Genomic DNA, 22,797 nt, shown 5'->3' on the forward strand with positions numbered 1-22,797 from the left:
GGGTAGAAACAAATAGGAATGCTACAGTGCCTAAGCAGACGCAGCAGCTGGTCCAAGGGAGAGTGTCCCCACCTGGTGGTAGTAGTTAGGGTAGGGGATTCCTTTACTAAAGAAACCAAGGGCCCTAGGAGGAGAGGGGCAGACTTAGCAAAGGCCACAGCTGGGGGACAGGGGTTGGGGGTGAAAACTCAATAAGGCCAACTGTGAGATTGGAAAGAGGTGAAGGCAGAGATCAGCAGTGTCCCCAGGGTTTCATGAGGCCTTACCCCTCAGGGGTCTTGGATTTAACTCCAGTATGGCCAGGTCCCTGCCCATCTCAACCTGCCCTCCTCTGCTTAGAGATCTCGAGGGTATCCCTGGACATTAGTGAACACAGAACTAGGGGCCTGGGCAAGTAAAATAGGAACAGGAGGCCAGGCTTTGTCTACAGAAATAAGCCAAAATCAATGTCACTGCCTCAGCCTTCTTCAGGCTTCTCTGTCTTCCTGCACTAGACAGGTGTTGGCATACCCAATTCCCACCCACCTTCTCTTCCCTGCAATCAGGACAGAGGGCTGCTTCCTGAGAGGTCTTTCCTCCATCCTGGCCTCAGTCCTGGGGTCTAGACTGGCCCTGAGCAAGCTTCTCCATCCTGAGCCTTTAGCCAAAACCCCACTGGCCTCAGGAGGATCTAGAAGTCAAGGGTTCTGGAAAAACCTTAGCCACTGAAGTCCTGGATGTCTGAGGGGTTTGTTCTGTGAACAAAATTGAGATTAGTCCAAATCCACTCAAGCAAGAATCAAAGGTGGAACCCCTTGCAGGCCCATCTGGGGTGGACATGAGGTCATTCTCAATTCCGAGCATCCAGAACAAGGGCAGAAAGAAGAGGGAATTCCCAGGCCAGGGACCGAGGTCCCAAGTCTGTGGTGTAGATGTGACTCCCACTTCCCTTTGTAGTTGGAAAAGTGGGGAGTGGAGAAGACATTCAAGGAGTTTGATCCCTATCCCGCGCCAGGTGCTGTAAGAACACGAGGGACTCTGGCCCAAAGTCTGGGTTAAGGAGAGGCAGAGGGAGTGACATGGGGTACCAAGGCAGCCCAGCTCTGATGATAAAGGAACACAGAGCCGCGGCAGAGGCGGCCCTGGGGCTTCTTGGAGAAGAAGGAATGCCAGTGGCGCCCCTTAGAACTTCATAGGGCTGGAAGAAGGACTCTCCTGTGGGGAAGGGTGTGTGGCGCGGGAGGAGGTGTGAGCCTGTGAGGGTCACGCTGGGGAGCCCAGGCGGGGCATGCAGCGCGTTCCAAGTACGTTGCGGCCCGGCTCTGCCAGGGGCATCTCCTTGGGGCCCCAGTGAGCCTCTGGGCCTTAGTTTCCCCACGCGGCGGGGCGGGGCGGGGGCAGCATGGGTCTAGAAGCCGCCTGCAGGGGGCGCCCGTGAGCGATGCGGCCGGAGCCGGAGCCCGAGCGGCCGTCAAGACAGCGGGAGCCGGTGCGCGAGCTGCAGGTCAGCTGGGGTACCAGGGCCGGGGTTCCGGGGGTCCAGGGCGGGCAGCTGCAGGGTGGGGCCATCGGAGGCTGCTGGCCAGGAGAGCTGGGCAGCTCGGGTCGCGACCCTGCTATGTTCAGGATACTCGTCCCTGGGACCCTCTCTTCCCACGTCTCAGAGAGAGTTCGCGAGCGCCCGGGTCCGAGCCCTGGCCCGCGGCGGCCACGGGAATGATCCGTGCAGGGACTCTTCCAGCAAGGTCACGTCCTAAGCCTGGAAGGGGGTCGGTGTGGTGTGCGGATCCTCTTGGCCTCCCCAAAGCGACCGGAAGGTGCGCAGGGGTAGGCGGGGAAGGGAAGGGGCGCTAGGGTGCGGCGACTGGAGCGGGGGGATACGGAACAGGCGTCTGGACTCGCCGGCAATGGGCGGGGAGCAGCCGTCGGTTTGTCTGGGCGCCGAGGGCCGACCCACCGCGTGGCGATGACCCTACCAGGAGCGTCAGACCTGGAGCTGGGCTGAGGGCGCCGAGGTTCGGACTGAGAGAGACGGGGCGGACTCCCAGGGACCAGAGAGGATTTTAACAGGTGGAGAGTCGGGGCGGGCACTGGTACTCCGCGGTGGGCATCGGGCGGGCAAAGACAGCATCCCGAACGTCTGGGGCCCGGCGAAAAAGGGCAGTTCCAAACGCGCTGGGGAGTGCACGAACGCACCTAGTGGACAGTGGTGGCGGGAACCGGGCTCAGGGGACCCAGGAGAGGCCGGAGGACTCGGAGTGGGCGCGAGCCTCGGACCAATGCTGGCAGAGTGCCCCGCTGCCCTCAGCGAAGGTAGGAATGGCGGGAATGGTGGCGGCTCTCGAGGGATTTGGCCCAGGACAGCCCAGGAGCTCGAGGAGGGGAACGTGAACCAGAGGAGCAAAGATCCTGGCGTTCATGGCTCTAGACCTTAATTTCCCCGTCTGGAAGGAAAGACGGAGTTTTCCGGGGTGGTAGATGCGGGAGGCCGGATCGCCGCGGGAGGGAAAGCCGGTGGTGTCCCCGGTGTTCTGGCTCTTGTGAAGGGTTACTGGCCCCCTTTGCCCACTCTCCTTCCCCACCCAAAGCCTGCATCCCACCTTCTGACCCCAGAGTCTGGACTCTCCACAAGCCTGGAACCCAAGCCTTCCGTGGTGTTGGTGCCCTGTGCTCTGCCTCGGCTGCCCAGGACTCCTAGACTCTGTATCTTCCAGAAAACTTCATGCCACCTCCATGCCCAGCCAGGATGTCCTGCCCCTGAGGAAAGAAAGCTCTCTGGAACACAGTGGTCCAGGGAGTGTGTGGTGGAGTCAGAGAGCTGCCGCCTTGGTCCTGAAGGTCTTGGGTGGGGCACCAAGGCTTTGTCTTGGTGGGCTGGTCCCCATCCTGAGACCCAGCATATCTGTGGTAGGAGCTCCTCATATACTGTCCCCTAGCTATAGTGTCAGCACTTCAAAGTTTGGCTCTTGCCTTTTAGAGTCTCCCAGAATCTAGTGCTCCTTGGGAAAATCCCAGCCAGTGCCCCTCCATTCACAACCCCTCAGTGCTAATAAACAGATTCCAGGACTCCATTCTTATAGCCTGAAGGAGGCTGAGGGCAGCCCACACCTTTGATAGAAGACAGGATTTGGCTGATGCCAAAGAGGGCAACAATTGGTCTTAAGAGTGACCAATGGACCAGATTTTTTTTAATATTTATTTTTTACTTGTAATTGGACACAATATCCTTATTTTATTTATTTATTTATTTTTTTGTGGTGCCGAGGATCGAACCCAGGGCCTTGCATGTGCTAGGCGAGCGCTCTACCACTTAGCCACAACTCCAGCCACAGGACCAGATTTTGATGCCCTAAACTGGGTTTTGATCTTGCCTCCTTGACTCACTAACTTGGTGGCCTTGGAAAGGTCACTGCCCTGGGAATCCATTTTCTCATCTGTAGAGCAAGGACAGTGTTCCTAACAATGGGGCTCTGCTGGAGAAGAAATGAGACATGCATTGGCTGGAGCTGGGGTGAAGTTCAGAACACACCAGAGGACAAGTCAGGGGACTGTACTTAAGCTGGAAAACCCTGTAGGAAGTGTCACGAGACTCCACGAGAGATCACTGTGGGTAGAGGTAGGTGTGGATAAGAGTTGGCTTGAGAGCAAGCATGTGGTTTCAGGGTATCGGGTCCTGCAAAGTTCAGGGTCTGTGAGTGGTACCACAACCCCTTGGTGACTCTCAATAGTGAAATCCCACAGTGACTCTTCCCACCTTCTAACCTGCCTGATCCTGAGCCATCTCACCACAGATGAGCTGGAATCAACATCTCGGTATCTTTGAGATCTGTCTTGTCAAGCCAAGCTCTGAGGATTGTGAGTGTGAGAGAGCAGAGGGAAGGATGGCAGAAATGGATCAGCACAGGCGAGAAGGGCGGAGAGATGGTTTTTCTTTTGTTTGTTTTGTTTTGTTTTGTTCCTACAGATATTTTTTATTTATTTTCATTAGTCATACATGACAGTAGAATGTATTTTGACATATTATACATTTATGGAGTATAATTTCTCATTCTTCTGGTTGTACATGATGTAGATACATTGGTCATGTCATCATATATGCACATAGGAAAGTAATGTCTGATACATTCTACTATCTTTCTGATTAGAGAGATGTGGTTCTGCCGTGCATGGTGGGGCACTGAGGAGAGGAGATTGACACAGTCAGGTGCTGAGTCAGCAAAAGGGAGGAGTTTCAACTATCCCTCCCCTGGGAAGGGTCTGGACTCTAGGACACACTGGAGGCCACAGAAAGGTGGAGGTTGGCCTGAAAGACTTAATTAGTGAAGGAGAATTGTCTGGAGGTTGGAGGGAGCAGAGAGAGTCCAGTGTCTCAGGGTGGGACCCTGGGGTCCTTGTTGGATCCAGAAGGGGAGAGAAAGGAACTGGGATGAAGGGAAGAGCCCGCCTCCATGGGACTGATTATTCACCTGAGACTTCTGGCCCCTGCAGCCTGGAAGCTCTGAGATCCTGCCAAGGGCTGGAGAGGATCCTGATGGAGGGGAAAAGCCGCTGCTCCTCACCCCAGCCTATGAAGGAGCTTAGCCTTGCTGGGAAGGCAGGACTTGCTGCTGGGACAACCTCAAGCCTGGTTGTTTCTCAGATACTCTCAGATATTCTTCTGAGCTGTGTACAGGCTGTTTTCTTTGATAGAATATCTCCCACCTCTTTCCTTTTACCTCTTTGTCTTTCAAGTCCCTCCAAAGTTCTCTCCTCTGAGAAGCCCTTGGGAATCCTTCTGGGCCTACACCTACTCCTGCAGGACTGACTTCTGTTTTTTGAAGTTGCTGGGCAGGGGACAGCACTGCCCTTCTGTGGCTCCCACCTGTGGGGATGCTGCTGTTCCACCAGCCTGTTTCTAGCAGCATCTGTTACCTGGAGGAGAGATGAGGGATGCCTTTCCTGGGACTTAGGCTGGTGCTCTCTGCCCAGAATCCCAGGGCTGATAGTTTTCTGCTCATCTGCTACAAGAGCTTTGCTCCTAGCCTCAGTGGCCTCTGCAAGCCGTGAGTCAGTCTGGGGGGAAGCCACTAAAGGGCAAAGGAGCAATGGACAGGGCTCAGGTGGGATATGCTCAGGTTGGTCTGGCTCCTGCTGCACTTTCCCTTCAGCCTCCAGGGCTGCATCATCACACCCGTGTCCTAGAGACCCCAGCATGGGTCCACATCCCTCTGTCCTCAGTGTATTAAGCACTGCCCCTTCAACAGGCCTCAGCATTCCACTCCAGGCTCACTGGGGTTGCGTGCTCTGGAGCCCCCATGTCCCCTCTTTTTTGGGTAATAGGGATTGAACTCAGGGACACTCAACTACTGAGCCACATCCTTAGCCCTATTTTGTATTTTATTTGGAGACATTGTCTCACTGAATTTCTTAGCAGCCTCATCATTACTGAAGCTGGCTTTGAACTCACCATCCTCCTATCTCAGCCTCCTGAGCTGCTGGGATTACAGGCATGCACCATCATGCCTAGCCCTGTGTCCCCTCTTTAGGCAATACAGCACCTGTCATCTGCCATTTGTGGGAGGTATACGTGGTGGGTTTTTCACGTGATGCTATCTTACCACAGCCTGTGCACATATGAGGAGCCACAGCACAGAGGGGAAACCTGGTGCTCGGGGCACAGGAAGTGCATGATAGAGTTGGTGTGGATACCACCTAGGCTGCTTACACCACAGAATGGGCTCTTAGTACCTCTGTGAGGCATGGCCCCTTGGAGGGGTTGTTGTCTGGAGAAGCTGCCTGCAATGAGTTAAGTGGTCACCTAAGGCAAGGAGACTGGGACCTGTGACTTTTCTTGCATCTGGATTGGGCATATGGGGATGGCAGGGACCATTCTGGGTCCCCGCTGGGAAGAAGGAAGCTGTGGTAGGCTGGGAGGCCCTCTGGGCAAGGCTGGCCTGTGGTCGGTGGTATGGAGGCTGCTCTGAGAGGCGGGCCCAGTGCCTCAGCCTCCAGCTACAGGGAGCTGGTTCTCTGTTCCTGCCCACATCCTGTTCCCAGGAGCAGAGAGCAGCAGTTGCACACCCATGGGTGGTGGGGGAGGGTGTACCACGGGGAACCTGCCTGGGTACCTGGGGCCCAGCCTGCACCAGGCATCTGAAGCCAGGCATTGTGCAGCCCCAGAGGGAGCTAGGGAAGGAAGAGAGGCCCAGGCTAGTAGTTGCTCAGTTCCAGAGCCACAAAAGTCACCTGCCTAGCATGATTTAATAGGAGCTCAGTGAATCCTGGGTCCTGGTATTCTGAGAAGCTCTTGTGCTGTCACAACTGGGCCAACACAAGGCTTGTGGTCCAGTCGAGGAGTCAGCCTGCCCATCCAGCTGTGATTCGATTTTGCCTTTTCATCTTCCTCCTGAGCCCCTGAGAGACAGATGTTGATGCTTCTCAATTTCCCTTCTGTGTCTCTCTACTGTTTCCTCATAGGCCTTGTCTCCATGAGGTTTCTGTGAGTATTCCATCTTGCTGATCCCCAACTATCCCTTCAACAGCTTGCATGCCTGAAGCCCATCACACCTGGTGTGTTCTTTATTTTAGTCCCCTTTTTTTTTCATGTCTGGGATTTTATGTTATTTCTTGTTCATAGTCTCCTATTCTTATTTCTGCCAGTGGATTTGTAAATTCTCATTCTTGTTTATGGATGCTACTCCTTTGTTTCTTTGAGAATCTGAAATGTCTTGAAAAATCATTATTACATCACTCCATTACCTTCCTCTCTTCTGCAATGAACCAATTTCCCCATGTTTTTTTAATATTGTTTCTAGACGTTGATGGGCCTTTATTTTGTTCATTTATTTATATGCGGTGCTGAGAATCTAACCCAGTGCCTCATACATGCTAGGCAAGTGCTCTATCATTGAGCCACAACCCTGGCTCCCTCTCCATGGTTTTGATATGGTTGTTTATCTTTCTTAGTCTTAAATTTCCTTTGGTGTTTTGAAATTGGGGTTTGCAGCTCATCTGAAATGGGAGCTGAGGCCGTGGGGACAGAGAGTGGCCTGTAGTACCTGAATCCTCAGGTTGGCAGCAGGTAACACAGGGCTTCCTGTGGTCCAGCAGTTGGGATGCCTCGTGGCACTGCAGAGTATGTAACTGGTAAACATTTGCTACTAGAAAGTGGAAGGAGGATTCTAAATCTGGGATTCTGGAGCCCAATCTCTGCAATCGGCAGAGTCTCTGTGCTGTGCTCTGATCCTTGCCCTTGGCCGCACCCAGGAGCAGGTGTGCAGGGAACTGCTTGAAAGCTGGCTGGCACCTCCATCCAGCAGGCTCTGTGGGGGTACAGCCACCATCTGGGTATGTGTACAGAGAGCCTTGCTTGTGTGATGTATGAGGAGCCAAAAGAAGTGGGCCAGGAGATGTATGGGTTTTGATTAAATGGAGTTTTAATTAAAGCAGCTGGGTCTGGGTGGGTGTGGGTGAGAAGGCAGGAAAAGGCAGCATTTTGAGTCTGACTGCTGGGAATCCTATGAGTTTGTTTCATTTTGTTTTTGCAGTTCTGGAGATTGAACCCAGGGCCTTCGGCATGCTGGGCAAGCGCTCTACCACTGAGCTATATCCCTAGCTCTTTCAAGGGTATCCTTTAAAAGCTAATCAAGCATGTGTCTGTAGTTTTTTGGGGACCATGTCTGCCCTCTGCCCCATCCCAACAAGGGATAATCATGAGGAAATATGACATTATTAATATTTAATTTCCCCCCTGGCTAGCAACAGATGACTCAAGGATTAGTTAGATAGGACCAACAGAGAGGGATGGGAAATTGCCAGATCCTGGCCCACCCTGACCCCTTCCCCATGACCTTCCACCTTCCTGTAGCTCTGGGAGGCTTCAGAAGGGAGGGAAGCCAAAGGGCCCAGGAAATCTTCCAGCTGCTGTGTTCCGTGGCATTCTTCCCCGTCCTAAGCCACCTTTTAATGCTCTTGGGAAGGCTGAGAGGTCATTTTATCTCTTTGGGCCTTAGTGTCCTATCTGTAAAATGGGGTTTGTGGGGTTGGTGAGAACACAGATGTCCATCATTTTCCAAGCTCCCAGGAAGGCTGTACAAGCTCTTTGAGAGGGTCCAGCATAGGGTCCTGGCAAGTAGCCTAGCCAGAAAGCACAGGGTTTGGTGGCTCAGTAGTGCCTGGCACCTGGTGACCAGCTGTATGTATGGCTTCCCTATTCTGGTTAGTGACCTAATAGTAGTTTGAAATTGGCCCTAGTAAGAGCATTTACACCACAGAAAAAGGCTATGAGTCAGGGCACTCCTGACTCGTATAGCTGGGCAAACCCCAATCATCCCCCCAGAGTTCTCCCAGTAGCACGTGGCTCCCAATCTCCTCCCTGCCCCCTGTCCTGGGAATGCCTCTGGTTCTACTGATCTGCCGAACTCAGGGCTGGGGAAGAAACAGCCCAGAGTGGATTCTAATTTAGCAGATGCACTTCTCTGGGGGACCAGAGAAGCCTCACCAGGGATGTGCTGGTGGTGGCAGCAGGAGGAACCTGCAGGAAGGCTACCTGCTCCTTTGAGGAAAGGGGCAGAAGGGCAGCAGGCCATGCACAAGGGAGCCTATGCTGGTCATGCTGGCAGGAGCCCAAGATGTACCTTTAGCCTCACTTAAGGTTGGCCTGGGCAGAAGAGTCAAGTGCATTCCCTGAGCTTTGGACAAAAGGAATGTAACTTTAGAATAATCAGGAAGGGTACCACTTCTGATGCTGTTCAGCATGGGGACCTCACACAGAAGAGACCCTGAGAATTCAGGCATATATCCAGGGCTGCCATGAGAGTCTCACCAGAGTTCTGGGTCAGGCCCCTTCCAAGCCAGGCATTCTGGCTGGAGTGGAGTCAATATGGTCCACAGTTCAGGCACTGGTGATGTGACATGTCAGTGAAGCTCTGGATGATAGGCTGGGGAGCCCTTGTCTGCCCCTGGTGGGGCCCTGGAATCTGAAGAATGGTCAAGGACCATGCCAGTCTTCCAGCCTTGGTTGGTCAGATTGGTAGGAGGCGGTGGCATCCTTCAGTAGATTCCCCTTCAGAAGGCCCCTGAGGCATGAGCTGGTTATCCTCTTCCTCTAGGAGGCACCAGTGGCAGGAGTAGGATCTCTATAGATACCAGTGGCTCCTCATAGGCTTGCTGGCTTGGCTGAGCCTGATTGGCTAATGACCTGCTGCTGCTGTTCCTGGGCCTGGGAGGTCACACTGGACGTGGGTGGGAGGCAGCCCCTGAACTGGCAGCAGCTTCCCTAGCACCTGTTGGATCTAGGTCTGTTGGGGGTCAGGTGTGCTCCCGATAAATACTACTGTGAATTTCAGGCCAGGAGCACAGAGGGACATGGTATGTGGTGAGAGACGGTGCCTAGAGGCTTGATTTGCCAGGGACACACTTTGTAAACGGCGGTTGGCAAGCGCCCTGTGAAGAGTGCAAGCTCAGTAAGACTCAGCCCTCTACTACACACTGCCTGAGACCCTCCGTTTCTGTGGCGTCTTTGGCCTTTTTATCCTCCAGTTTCCAGACTCTTCTGTGTCATATGGTCCATTCCAAGCCTCCTGGTGGGATAGAAGGGTCTGTTTGGTATAGGAACCATGCCCCTTCCAAATGTGGCTTTAGACTGTGCCTGTGCCAATGCCAGTCTGAGGCAGTGACGTCATTACATTTAGAAGGAAACTTAGGATTCATTTGTTTCAGTCCTCTATTGCCTCCTGGCCAATTTGGGGGTGAGGCAGCCCTTTGAAATGGACCTGGGACCAGAGTGACCTTTTTCCAGGGTCTCCAGACCTGTTCAATCCCTCATATCCTTGAGGAAATGAGGGAAGATGGACCATGTGCAGGAAGCCAAAAGGCAGTCTCTGGCCTCTTGTCCCAGGCAGATGGTAGCTGCTGCTATGCACCCCTGGGACGTAGAGAATTTAGGACTGAAGGAAGTAGATTTGGGAGCCTATCGCTCTCAGAGAGAGTCACTTTAGTGGCAGAGGTCCACTTGGACTGAGACTACTTCACAAGGTCAGGGAGGAACAGCTGGAGTTTGGACTGGGCTCAGGCCTGCTAGGGAGACCAAGATGTTGACTCTCCAGGGATGTCAACTATTCCTGTGTTTCTATGACATTTTGACTTTGGGGGAGCACTTTCAAATCTGTTGTTTATTTCCTTCTGATAGATTCCTGGGCAAGAGCTGCAGTGGCACCTAGAGGTCATCTGGGGTCCAGCTGCTTCACTATATGAGTGGGGAGCCTGAGGCCCAGAAAGGAAAACCATTCTTTTTTTTTTTTTTCTGGTACCAGTAATTAACCTGAATGATGCTTAATCACTGAGCAATATCCCCACCTCTTTTTTTATTTTATTTTTAAATTTTTTTTAGATGTTGATGAACCTATATTTTATTCATTTATTTTTTATGCGGTGCGGAGAATTGAACCCAGTGCCTCACACATGTTAGGCAAGCGCTCTGAACCTGAGCCCCAGCCCCAGATCTCTTTTTTATTTTTTGAGACAGGGTCTCTCACTGGTTGCCGAGGCTGGTTTTGAATTTGGGATTCTCCTGCCTTATCCTTGTAGGAGCGGCTGGGATTACAGGTGTGCAACCACCATGCTTGGAGAAAAACACATTCTTGCCTATGGTCCCCCAGCAGGAGTGATTTAAGTCTGTCATTCCCTGTGTCAGTCAGGCAGAGAAGCAGGTGGGGGGGGGGAAGTGTGGGAGGAGAAAAGGGAGGCGGATCCCTCAGAGAAGGGAAGCAGCCTCAGCGCCTGCCCCACCCAGATGTGCAGCCTGCTCTCAGGGACACCAGGAGGCAGCAGGTTCAGGTTTGTGCTTGCTGTGCTACCTATGAGGGTGCGGGGACTTAACTGCCAACAGTAGAAGACAGGACCAGACAGCTCCTCAGATCCCTCCAGCTCTGGACTCCAGGAGTCTCTGTCCCTCGATGGGGCAGCTGGTATCCCTTAGGTGGGCACTGGTAGTTCCCTGGAGAGCTTGCTGGAGATGGAGCCAGCTGAGGCAGGCTGAAAAGTCAGTCCTGCGAGAGAGGGTGGGTGGGCTTGAGAGAGCCCAATTGGGGAGAAGGACCTTTCTGGGAAAGAGGGAGGGTTGTGGAGCTGGCAGTGAGTGCAGAGACCCAGGAGACTGGCCAGGCTGCCAGAGAAGGCTTGAGAAGCTGAGCATAGGGAGCAACATTAGAGACTTAACTTTTTGATAGATTCTTAGCTCCTGGGAGGGGGGACAACAACAACAACAAAAAAGTGGATTGATCTTTAGCCCTGAGTCCGGCCTGGAAGAGCCATGACCTCAGCACCTGAAATGCAGCCTTGGATAGTGCAGAGGGGTGAGCCAGAGTCCTGGCAGGGGGTGCAGCTATGGTTCTTCCCTTCTGTGTCTGTCCTGCAGAGTCTGAGAGAAGAGAATGCTTCCCCGGGAGGGGTTTGCATGAGGGTCCTGGCAAGAATTTCCCAGGACCAAGGAAAAGTAGTTTTGCTCAGTGACCTTTCTGGGTCTGTATCCTTCCCAGAAATGGAGGCCAGAATCCCAACTCTCCTGCCTCCTGCCTGTGATCATAGCTGGCTGGACAGGGCATGGGGGTCATTCTTGTGCTGACACCTTGCCCACTGGTGGAGCAGAATCTGAAACAGCAGGGGTCAGAGTGGTCCAGCTGCTTACCAGACTTTCTTTGCAGGTACTTTGGGAACCCTGGAGCCGAACTGAGCCATGACACAGCCGTTGGAACCCCTGGAGAGGGCCTGGTGTGAGAAGACTTGGAGTTATCTGTGAGAAAACCTTTGGAGAGCACCCCCCCCACCACAGGGACGCTCTTGGATCCTGTAAGGAAGAGGCTCTGGGGCCTAGGCCCTTCTGCCTGGGCAGCAGACGGCTGGGCTGCAGCTATGGACCGTGAGCTGGCCCAGCCCGTGTCCTTGCTGAGCCTGCCCGTCTGCAGCCGCTCCCACCATGGGCTCCTCAGTATACATCACAGTGGAGCTGGCCATTGCTATGCTGGCTGTCCTGGGCAACGTGCTGGTCTGCTGGGCCGTGTGGATCAACAGCAACCTGCAGAACGTCACCAACTTCTTTGTGGTATCGCTGGCGGCAGCTGACATCGCAGTTGGTGTACTCGCCATCCCATTTGCCATCACCATCAGCACTGGGTTCTGCGCTGCTTGCCATGGCTGCCTCTTCTTCGCCTGCTTCCTCCTGGTCCTCACACAGAGCTCTATCTTCAGCCTTCTGGCCATTGCCATTGACCGCTACATCGCCATTCGCATCCCACTTCGGTGAGCTGGGGACCAGGGGTTTGTCTGTACAAAGGCTGGCTCTGCCCAGCGTCTGGGCTATGGCCTTAGCCTGTGGCTGCCCAGGGCTGGTGGGTGAGCAGCCAGTATGCCAATCTGGCTTTCCCCCCATGGTTGAGGCTGTGTGCAGCCAGCCATGTTTGGCTGCTGGCAGATGAGTGTGGCTTGGACCCACACCACACTTGGCTACGCCTGGGCCATTCTTCACAGAACAGAGCAAAACTCCCTGCATGATGCTGGAGTGGGTGGGGAACCATGGAAAACCATAGAACCTCAGCTAGGACCCACCCACTGATTGCCTTTCCTCAGTTCTTCTTGGCTGGCCTCACAGTGTGCATATTAGGAGAATGACCCAGAGAGGGGAAGTGACTTGGCTGAATGCCACAGTGAGTCATTTGGACTTATATGCAAATTATGTTGCTCTTCAGGTCACCAAGGACTCCCATGCACTCAGGGGGTGGCTGTGGGAGGGGGATTTTTATGGTGAATCTTTTGCAAAGTGACTTCAGCAAAGTATTGTGTAAACGAAGACTTTCCCCCAGGCTGAGTTTACTTGTGTAGACTTCACCTACCTAGAGCATAGAGAGCAAGAATGTGTGTCCCTCCTCTGGGGAACGCAGGGTCCTGTTCCTCCACCTTCTTGCTCCTCCACCGTAGAGCTGGGTTCCATAGCCAGGGTGGCTGCAGGACCTGAGGGAGGTCTCCATGATTGGGAATCTGTGTACACTTGTCCCCATGGTAAAATCTCCCAAACGGGTAGAGTGCCCACCAACTGAGGAAGCCCCCGTTTCCCTATTCTGGGCTGAGGGTACCCCAGCAGGGAGGACGAACAGGCTGAGTGAACAAATGGAAATTCAGAGTGTGAAACCCAAGAGGACCCTTAAAGGTCATTTCCTTCCTCTCTTCATCTGAATGGAAAAATGAGGCTCTGAAAAAGGACCACACAAAAAGTTGGTAGCAGAACTAAGACTAGGCCTGGGAAAAAAAACATAGCCTGCCGCTACTGTGACATGTCTTTGGGGAGTGGTCACAGGCAGCTCAGTCTCCCAGAAGCTGTACCCAGTAGCCACTGCTATAACTTGAGCCCTAAGAGGGAAGAAAGCACCCATATCAGGCTGCCCCAAAAGAAGGAGTGGAACTCTAAGGCCCTTGTCCAAGGACTTCTCAAAGGAGAAGAGGATCCTGGCCCACCTTAAAAAGGGAACTGAGTTAGAGGTGGTCTGACTCTAGGCACAGTCTGTGGGATAAGCTCCTATCCCTTGTTCCAGGGGGAAGGGCAGCTGTCTAAGGACAGCTCAGAATAGGGAAGCCCCAGAGAAACCTGTTTGTGGGTACCAAGTGAGCCAGAAAAGAGAGGACCGGAGTCCATCTCAGGGAGCCAGGCTGCGTGCAGGCAGTGGTAGCATGAGTGCTCAGGGGAAGCAGTAGACTAGCTTTCAGTTTCTTCTCTGATTCAGAGGGCAACGACATTCCAGGGAGAGATCAGGAGGGCTGTTCTCAATTTAAAAACCTTAGGGTTTTTCCCACCTTGGTGTCTTTCTTCCCATCTCTATTTTCTGAGAGTCAAAAGAAATAGTAGGATGGAACATACCATGTGGCTTTGGAAAGTCAGATGCCTTCCTCTGGGCCTGTTTCCTCATCTGTAATAGGGGACAAAGGTGCAGGGGTCCAGTGGGTGGGTGGAAGTGACAAGGGATTCAGCTCTTTCTTGAGCTGCTGGAGGTTTGGAGCCATGCATCTGCTCCGGTCCAGTCAGCTTCCCTGACTCCCAGGACCTCCTAGAGCTGGATTTCAGTTTCACCCCTACCTCAGAGCAGTTGTGCTCGGTTGGATTAAAAACCATTTGAGCGTTGAGAAGGCTCAGGCTGGTTCTCCTCTGCAGGGAGTCAGCGGGGATGATGAGGATGTCATCCTGTCCCGGGGCAGAGTTTGACCACTGTCAGAGCATCTCCTTTATTCCTTTTCAGCCCAGCATTGTGGCTGGGTGGAAGTTACGACCTTCACATTACTCATGGTGAGGCCAGAGCCAGGGAAAGACATATGTGCGTCTTCTGATGTAGAAGGACTCTAGTGTCCTTCACACTGATCCTGGCCCTTGGGTCCCTTCACTTTCCTATTCTTGGAGGCCCCTGGCAACTGGGTGCATGGAGGGCTAATGGCTTCTGAGAGCAAACAGGATATGAGGGGAAACTGGATGGAGGCAACTGAATACCAGGAGCTCTTGGCTGGTCCTGGAGGGACGGCCTGTCTTAGTCTCCCCCTTCCTCTTTTGTTGCCTTCACAGCTGGGAATCCAGCCTTGTCTATGCCATTTGCTGCTCCACTCAGCAAGGTTCACAGGGCTTCTCTGAGGTCTAGTCCCTGACAGATGCCTAGCCTCAGGCCCACACCTTGCCCTGAGGATTAAATCTAGGGGTACTCTACCTCTGAGCTGCATCCCCAGCCCTCCTCTTTATTTTGTACTTTAAGATATAGTATTTCACGGGCTGGGTTGTGGCTCAGTGGTAGAGCACTTGCCTAGAACCTGTGAGGCCCTGGGTTTAAACCTCAGCACCACATAAAATAAATGAATAAAATAAATCTATAAAAAGATAGTATCTCACTAAGTTATCCAGGCTGGCCTCAATTTCCCAAGTAGTTGGCATTTTTCTTGTTTTAAAGAATTCAGTTTCAGCCAGGTAAAGTGGTTCACGCCTGTAATCCCAGCAGCTCAGGAGGCTGAGGCAGAAGGATCACAAGTTCAAAGCCAGTCTCAGCAACTTAGCGAGGCCATAAGCAACTCAGTGAGACCCTGTCTCTAATAAAATATAATAAAAGGGCTGGGGATGTGGCTCAATGGTTAAGCACCCCTGGTCCAATCCATAGTATACCCCCACCCCCAAAAAAATTCAGCTTCAGAACAAATTATCTCCTCCTAATTGTAGAGACACTTTTGGGGTAAGGCAGGGCCTAGTCAGTGAGAAAGAAGCTGGGCACGAGGTAGAGGTACAGCTCTCAGTGTCCACAAAGGATAGAAATCCCAGGGTCAAAGATGCAGGTTTCCCTTCTCAGGGGACTTTTACACTATAGTCTCTTGGTGGGTACTCTCACTCCTGAGGAACAGGCCAAAATACAGGTTGGGGATTGATGCCAAGGCCTAAAGTCCTATAGTAGTGAGTTGCCCTGACTTCGAAAGGGGCAAGAGTGCTGTGGGTGTAGCTCAGTGGCAGAGCACATGCTTAGAATGTGCAAGATCCCTAGCACCATACACAGAATAATAATAAAGAGGCAGGATTGGGAGGGAGGGTTCCCGGAAGAAGTGTTGCCCAGTGGGTCTTGTAGGATGCTTAGGGGCTCAATGCATGTGTTTGGGGGTAGGTGTACCAGGAGGAGGGCAAAGCCTGGTCAGAGACCCTAAGAATGAATAAGCATGTGGACTCTGGACCAGGAAGAGGTGACCTTGATGCTGAGTGATGGAAGGAGATGAGCTGAGGGGGAAGGCAAGGTGTGAGGCTGATTCGGGCCTGTTCATGACAGAGAAGGAGTTTGGGTTTCCCCTGGAGTCAAAGGCTCTTCAATTCTTGAATCACTGACCCCTTTGGATACCTTAAGAAAGATCCACCTTCTCAATGTGGTGCAAATGTGCATAAAACTCCACCTGGAATCATGGAGTATGTTCTTAGATTAAAGGGTAAGCCCCTAACATGGGTGATCATGATCCCCAGGAGGGGCATCCTACAGGCTGGTAGACACAGGAATGCAGAGGGCACCTGAAAAGGAGGGCTGCCAGTGTTTCTGGCACCTGCATCCTATGACTCTTGTGGGCTTCCTGGAATGGCTGTATGTTGTACTGGGCAGCTGAACAGTCTATATCTGGGGTCCAGAAGGCTGAGATATGACTGTGTTAGTTACAGATGCAGCCCAGGGGATGCTGCTGGGCATGACCATAGAGCATTCATGATTCCATTTGAACCCTCATCCTGTCCCAGGCCCCCAGATGCCTGGCTTCAGGACTTAGCTTATGGGGCGTACTTTTGGACAACAAAATTAATCTATTTGGTGTTGTGGATTTTTGTTGTTGGTTGTTTGGTTTTTGTTTTGGCAGTGCCAGGGGCCCATCCTAGGGCCTTACCTATGTTAATCATATTCTGTACCACTGAGCTACCACCCCAGCCCTATTTGGTGTGTGTTTTTTAAAAATAAATAATCTTTGCATGTGCTCAAACATTAAAAAAGAATAAGAAGTATATAGTGAAAAGTTGTCCCCTTGCTCCCTGACACCAGAAGACCTTGGTGAGTATCCTTCCAGAGACATTCTTCACCTATGAGTACCACTCATACATGTTTTGTTTCTGTCCCCACAAGGGGCTTTCTTTCAGAGAGCAGTGGAAGAACCCTTGTGGGTTCCCTTATCTGTAAAAGTACGCAACTGGATAGACCAGGGATTTCCATGCTGTGTTCTCAAGAGCTCTCAGGCTCAGCCCTGATGTCCCCATTAATTAATTCAATAAATACTTATAAAGCCCCTCTCTTCCCCAGCAATTCCACTCCCCTAAGTGCCCAGAAATGTAGATATGAAGGTCCACTGCTGGAGAAGAGCTTTAAAAACCATTAGAGCAAGTGGCCACCAGGGTCTAGGAGATCCTACACAATCCCTATAATAGCTTGTGTCTACTTGATTGCCTCAAATGACAAGAAGCTCACTACTGCCCAAGGCAGCCCATTTCTCCTATGAACGGCTCAGCTCACAGGCTTGGACCTACCCCAAGCTACAGTTGGCCTTCTTGGATTTTCCACTCACTGATTCAGCATTTTGCCCTTATGGAAGCAGTGCTGAACAAGTCCAGATTTGTAGTTCTATTTCACAAATGAGGAAACTGAGGCTCAGAAAGGCAAAGTGACACAACATTGCTTATTTACAGGAATGTACCAAGGCTAGAACCCAGGGAGAGATGTACTTCTCTCAGGAACAATATCGTCATTAATGTAGCCTCCCATTCAGTGAGGTTATATGAAATAGTAATGTAAAGTACAGAGCCTGGCACAGAGGAAGTGCTATGTGAGTATTAGTTGGGGGGTATATAACTTTTGTGTATGAGTTTCTGGAACAGGAGACAAGGAGTGCCGGCTCTGTTGCTTGGCAGAAATGATCAAATCGTGACCCTAATCCTACAGAGGCCTGTTGGCACGCCTGTTTTGGATTCTGAATGGACAGGGCTGGGGGAGGGGGTAGCTTAGCAGTAGAGCACTTGTCTGCATACACAGGATCCTGGATTCAATTCCCAGCACCTCCAAAAGTACAGAATAAGAGAATTGCCATAGGGGCTGGGGTTGTGGCTCAGCAGTAGAGTGTTCGTCTTGCACGCGCGGGACCCTGGGTTCGATCCTCAGCACCACATAAAAAATAAATGAGTGAAATAAAGGTATTATGAATAAATATTTTAAAAAAAGAGAATTGCCATAAAACATTCAGAACTGACAAACATACTTGGGCCTGAGTTGCCTCTGGGCCTCTGCAATGTCTAGGGCAAGTCCATTCCCTTCTTTGGAACTCAGTTTCCCCACCTGTGAAATAAGGGGGTTGGACTAGATAAGAGATCAGGAGCCACTAATTTTGGGGTTTTGATTTTTCTTAATTTGAATTTAGCAAAAATTAAAAGTTGGGAGCATCTGCCCAGAGTATCAGCTTTCCTGCCCCTCTTCAGCTCTGACCACACTGGGTGCACATGTTGTTATTGTGCTAGGGATTGAACCCAAGGCCTCCCACATGCCAGGCAAGCCTTCTAACACATTTTATATGGCAGCAGAGACAGTGTAAATGCCCACCAGCCTGCCTTGATGGTTTATTATCTAGAGGCACCTATGTTTGCCACCCATGAGCTACAACCTTTCTGCATACGTTTCCAACTCTGGAATTAAATAGAGCGTATTTTCCTTGGCATCTACTCTGTGCTCCCATGCCAGAGAGGCAATACAGATCAGGATGCAGGACAGCACTGTCTCCAGGGGTATCCCAGCTTCGGAAGTCCAGATGAGGCAGGAAGCTTCTTGGAGAAGATACCTAGTCTGAACTTGATGGATAGGGCTTCCACCAGACAGAGGGGAAGGGAGGGTTGTCTGGTTTTGCCAGAATCAAAATTGCTAAGCAGAAGGTCAACCCTCAGAGGTCACTAAGGTTGCCTTTCTCAATCAGTGAGGATTTTTTAAATTTTGAGTATACATTTGATAGGTAAATTGCTGCTACCTTTCCTGTGGGATAGGGGTCTCTTTCCTGGCAGTAAATCAAGCCATTCCCCGATTCTGGGACTGGGAATGAGCAGGCTTGGATATCTGTCTGGCTCTTAGGAACACTGAGTAACTTTACAGAGATTACTGTCCTTCTCTGGACCTCAGTACTTCATACACACATTTCCTCCAGGATATTAAGATTGCCATGTAAATGTGAAGACACTATCTCATTTCTCTCCAGAGGGTGGTAGGTGGATTTGGATGGGAGATGGTGTCTCATTTGGCTTGAGACCCCCATTCTTCCTAACTATCTTGGGCAGTCTCATGTGGGGGGCCTCTGGAGACCCAAGTCAAATGGTGAAGAAAGAACAATGGAGTACAAGATGCTTAGAGCATCTTTAGGCCTCGTCTGGCTGGTTCTGCCCTCAGTGGGCCCACCTTCCAGACCCATCCCACTGGAAAGGGAAGTGTGTCGTCCCTTGAACCAAGATCAACCAATATGGAAGTGCTGCTTCTTCCCCTCCCCCACAAATCACTTATTAATTTCCTCAAACCAAACTCAATTTAAGTCTCAGAATTATGCCTAAGACTAATAATCATGAACTTTTATACAGTGGTTTCTGTTTCCACTGTGTCTGCTCTTTCATGACCTCCTAGCAGCTCACAAAAGGCAAGACCCAATGGATCTCACTTAACAGAAGAGGATACTAAGACTAGGAGGCAGGAAGCAATTGGTCCAAGGCCTTACAGCTGGCCAGAAAGCAGTGGCGTGGGAGACCAAGCAGGGTGCCTTTCTGGGTTTCTTGACTCTTAGCCCTATCTAGCCCTGGTTTCTCAGACCTCTGACCCTGATCTCCTTTCTCCAGGTACAATGGCTTGGTGACTGGCATGAGGGCCAAGGGCATCATTGCAATCTGCTGGGTGCTGTCATTTGTAATCGGCCTGACGCCCATGCTGGGCTGGAACAACTGCAATCAGCCAAAGGAGGGCAAGAATCACTCTCAGGACTGCGGCGAGGGCCAGGTGACCTGTCTCTTTGAGGATGTGGTGCCCATGAACTACATGGTATACTACAACTTCTTCGCTTTTGTGCTGGTGCCCCTGCTGCTCATGCTGGGCATCTACTTGCGAATCTTCCTGGCGGCCCGGCGACAGCTGAAGCAGATGGAGAGTCAGCCCCTGCCAGGGGAGCGGGCTCGGTCCACACTGCAGAAGGAAGTCCATGCTGCCAAGTCACTGGCCATCATTGTGGGTCTCTTCGCCCTCTGCTGGCTGCCCCTGCACATTATCAACTGCTTTACCTTTTTCTGCCCCCAATGCAGCCATGCCCCTCCCTGGCTTATGTACCTGGCTATTGTCCTCTCCCACAGTAATTCTGTTGTTAATCCTTTCATCTATGCCTACCGCATCCGCGAGTTCCGCCAGACCTTCCGCAAGATCATTCGCAGCCATGTCTTGAGGCAGCGGGAACCCTTCAAGGCAGGGGGCTCCAGTGCCCGGGCCTTGGCAGCTCATAGCACAGAGGGAGAGCAGGTTAGCCTCCGCCTCAATGGCCACCCCCCAGGGGTGTGGGCAAATGGCAGCGCACCCCATCCTGAGCGGCGGCCCAATGGTTATGCCTTGGGGCTGGTGAGTGGAGGGAATGCCAAAGGGTTCCACGGGGATACCAGCCTCGCAGATGTGGAGCTCCTTAGCCGTGAGCACAAGGGAGCATGCCCAGAGTCCCCTGGCCTAGAGGACCCCCTGGCCCAGGGCGGAGCAGGAGTGTCCTGATGGTGCATGGAGTTTGCCCCTTCCTGAGAGAAGGAAATCTTAATCTTTCTGGTTGGCTGGACCAGTCACATTGGGAGAAGAGAAGAATGAGTGTGCTGGGAGACCCATCGGGCGTCTGATTCACTTTGGACTGAGAGGAGGGAGCCCCAAGCTGGAGCAGCATGAGTCCCAGCAAAAAGGGGTTAGGGTCCAAGGAAGCAGATGTTTCATGCTGTCAGGCCCTGTCCGAGGCCAGGGCCACAGCACCAACAGCATCTTGGCTGGGCAGGGCCCAGTCCCCCACTCCATGAAGTATCTAAAAGCCCCAATTTGTCTGCAGAGAAGCTGTGACCTGAGGCTGGGGAATGCCTTCAACAGACCTCCTGCCACACACCACCCTTGGCAGACTTTCTAGGGCTCCGGGAGCTGCTGGACCAGAGGTGGAAGTTAACTCCCCCCCGCAGAAGATCTTGTGCAAGGAAATCCTATTTTATTATCTTTCCCTCCCTGGCTTCTAGGCCTGTTGTCCATCCTGCTGCTAACCTGGCACCAGGAGTTTGCCCAGGGAGTTGGGCAGCCCTCTCCTGCTGCCACAAACTGCCATGCACTTAGTCCCAGGGCCAACTCTTGAGGTGACAAAGGTAGGCTGGAGGACAGACAGTTGTAACGGGAACAGTGCCAGGGCATAGACTCAGGCCCCAGGGGAGAGGTCAGGGCTTGCAGGCCAAGGCAAGGCCTTGTGCCAGGGCAGCTCAGAGCTGCCCAATTAGAGGCCCTGTCTAACTGCCTTTACTTCTAAAGGGAAGTTTTTTTTTTTTTTTTTTTTTTTTTCTGAGATAAAATAAAAATGAGCCACATTGTGTTTTAAGCTTGTCCAATGAAAATGGTGTCTGAGTTCCTTTCCCCGCTCCATAGCCAGGCCTGGTAAACACATATGGGTGTGGTGATTATGTGTGAGAGAGTGTGTGTGTATGTGCAGACAGACAGAAGATACACCGCCTGCCCTCAGGGCCTCCCAAGTGACAGAGTGCCGGATTGCCCCAGAATCTAAATGTCCATAGGGGCTCCCAGACTTGCATTCCTATAAAAGTCCTCCTCATTCCCTGCAGGCAGTGTAGGAGGAGGGGCTCTTTGCCCAACTGCTTCTTTCCTAGGGTCAATGACCCCTCCAGCCCTAGGCATTCATGGTGAGGGACCTGGTTTCTCCCTTCCTTGTCAACTTCCTAACACCCTGGGAGGAAAATCTCTGTTATCTTCTCAGAGCCATGTCCCCGACTCCCAACCCCTGCTCCACTCCTCAGTTGAGAGGCCACAGAGTATCTGAATAGAACAGATCTGGCTACAACTAAATTGCCTTCTCCTTCTAAGGAAACCCTAAGGTCTGACTCCCAGGCTGGCTTCTGGGGCTCCCTGCCTAAAGGGGCAATGCTGTCCTCCTGTAATGATCAAGTCTGCCTGTGGTTGGCGGGGAGCTGTGATTGTTTCCTGAAGAGCTCTGAGGGCCAGTTTGACCTCACTGAGGCTGGGACTCAGGAAAGAAGTGTTAGAACTTCATGGGTAATATTAGGAGCCCCATTTTACAGATGATTAACAATCTCAGGTCGAGTTCTTGCCACAGGTCACATAGCTAGTAAGTGGCAAAACTGAACTTAAAACCCATGATCTTTTTTTTTTTTCATTAATTGATGATGAACTATTTCAATCAAACCAAAAAGCCTGAAATAATATGTCCCCACCACTCTGCTTAAGAAATGGAACGTTATAACTACAGTCGATGGATCTGACCCTTCCTGATATTATTACCTTGCTTCCTGTGTCTGTCTGTATACTTTTACAACATCAATGCATACATAAGCTTTTAAAAATATTTTTTAGTTGTCAATGGATCTTTATTTTATTTATTGATACACGGTGTTGAAAATTGAACTCAGCGCCTCACACATGCTAGGCAAGCACTCTGCCACTGAGCTACAACCCCAGCCCAAGTTTTTTAGCTATCTTTCACTGTTCTATCAAAGATCCTCTTTGAGTGGCTGTACAAACCACGTAGGAAGCTCTAAGCAGTACCAAAGCCTGAGCCCATTGCCAGAGACTCTGGATTGAAGGGTCCAGGGGGATGCAAGCACAGTTTTTCCCTGGGGGAATCTTATGGACAGCTAGGGTTAAGAAGCACTGATATCAATGTGGAGTCCACTCCTGTCCACAAGAGGCCAGAAAGAGAACCACAAAAGCAGGGAAGAAAGAGGTCTCTTGGGAACTGAGGTGCTGGGCTACACAGATACAGGCTTTGGGTGAGGAGGGTCAGGGCTTAGAAAAGGCTTCTGATATAGGTATGCCTCAAGTCCTCTCAGGGCCTGCTCAGCCCAACTCCAAAGCTCAGGCCTCCTCAGGTTCCCAAAGGGCTCAGTGTCCCATCTCCACACCCAGGCTGCATGGGCTCCTACTGTGAGCAGACCTTTAGTGCATGCACCATTCCTTTGATCCTAGAGAGGATACAGGCGTGCATACACACCAACAGCTCAACAGGAGTGCCCACAGCAGCAGCATGGGAGAAGCATAAAGATGG

At 51.8% G+C, this 22,797-nt stretch overlaps 1 protein-coding gene across 6 annotated transcripts; it reads left to right on the top strand.

The window, feature by feature from the left end:
* Positions 1–1,440: 1,440 nt before the first annotated feature.
* Adora2a (adenosine A2a receptor) lies at positions 1,441–21,029 on the top strand. 6 transcript variants are annotated; one of them, XM_026412529.2, is made up of 3 exons: positions 1,441–1,483; positions 11,661–12,255; positions 19,346–21,029. In XM_026412529.2, the coding sequence occupies exons 2-3, from the start codon at positions 11,933–11,935 to the stop codon at positions 20,250–20,252; spliced, it is 1,230 nt and encodes a 409-aa protein (XP_026268314.1). In that variant the 5' UTR covers positions 1,441–1,483; positions 11,661–11,932; the 3' UTR covers positions 20,253–21,029. The 6 variants fall into 6 exon arrangements, with proteins under 6 accessions (XP_026268314.1, XP_026268316.1, XP_026268315.1 ...); XM_026412531.2 differs by lacking the exon at positions 1,441–1,483 and adding an exon at positions 1,769–1,796; XM_026412530.2 differs by lacking the exon at positions 1,441–1,483 and adding an exon at positions 1,887–2,049.
* Positions 21,030–22,797: the final 1,768 nt, after the last annotated feature.

Source organism: Urocitellus parryii, chromosome 3 (assembly GCF_045843805.1).
Source record: "Urocitellus parryii isolate mUroPar1 chromosome 3, mUroPar1.hap1, whole genome shotgun sequence".
Classification (NCBI taxonomy): domain Eukaryota; kingdom Metazoa; phylum Chordata; class Mammalia; order Rodentia; family Sciuridae; genus Urocitellus; species Urocitellus parryii.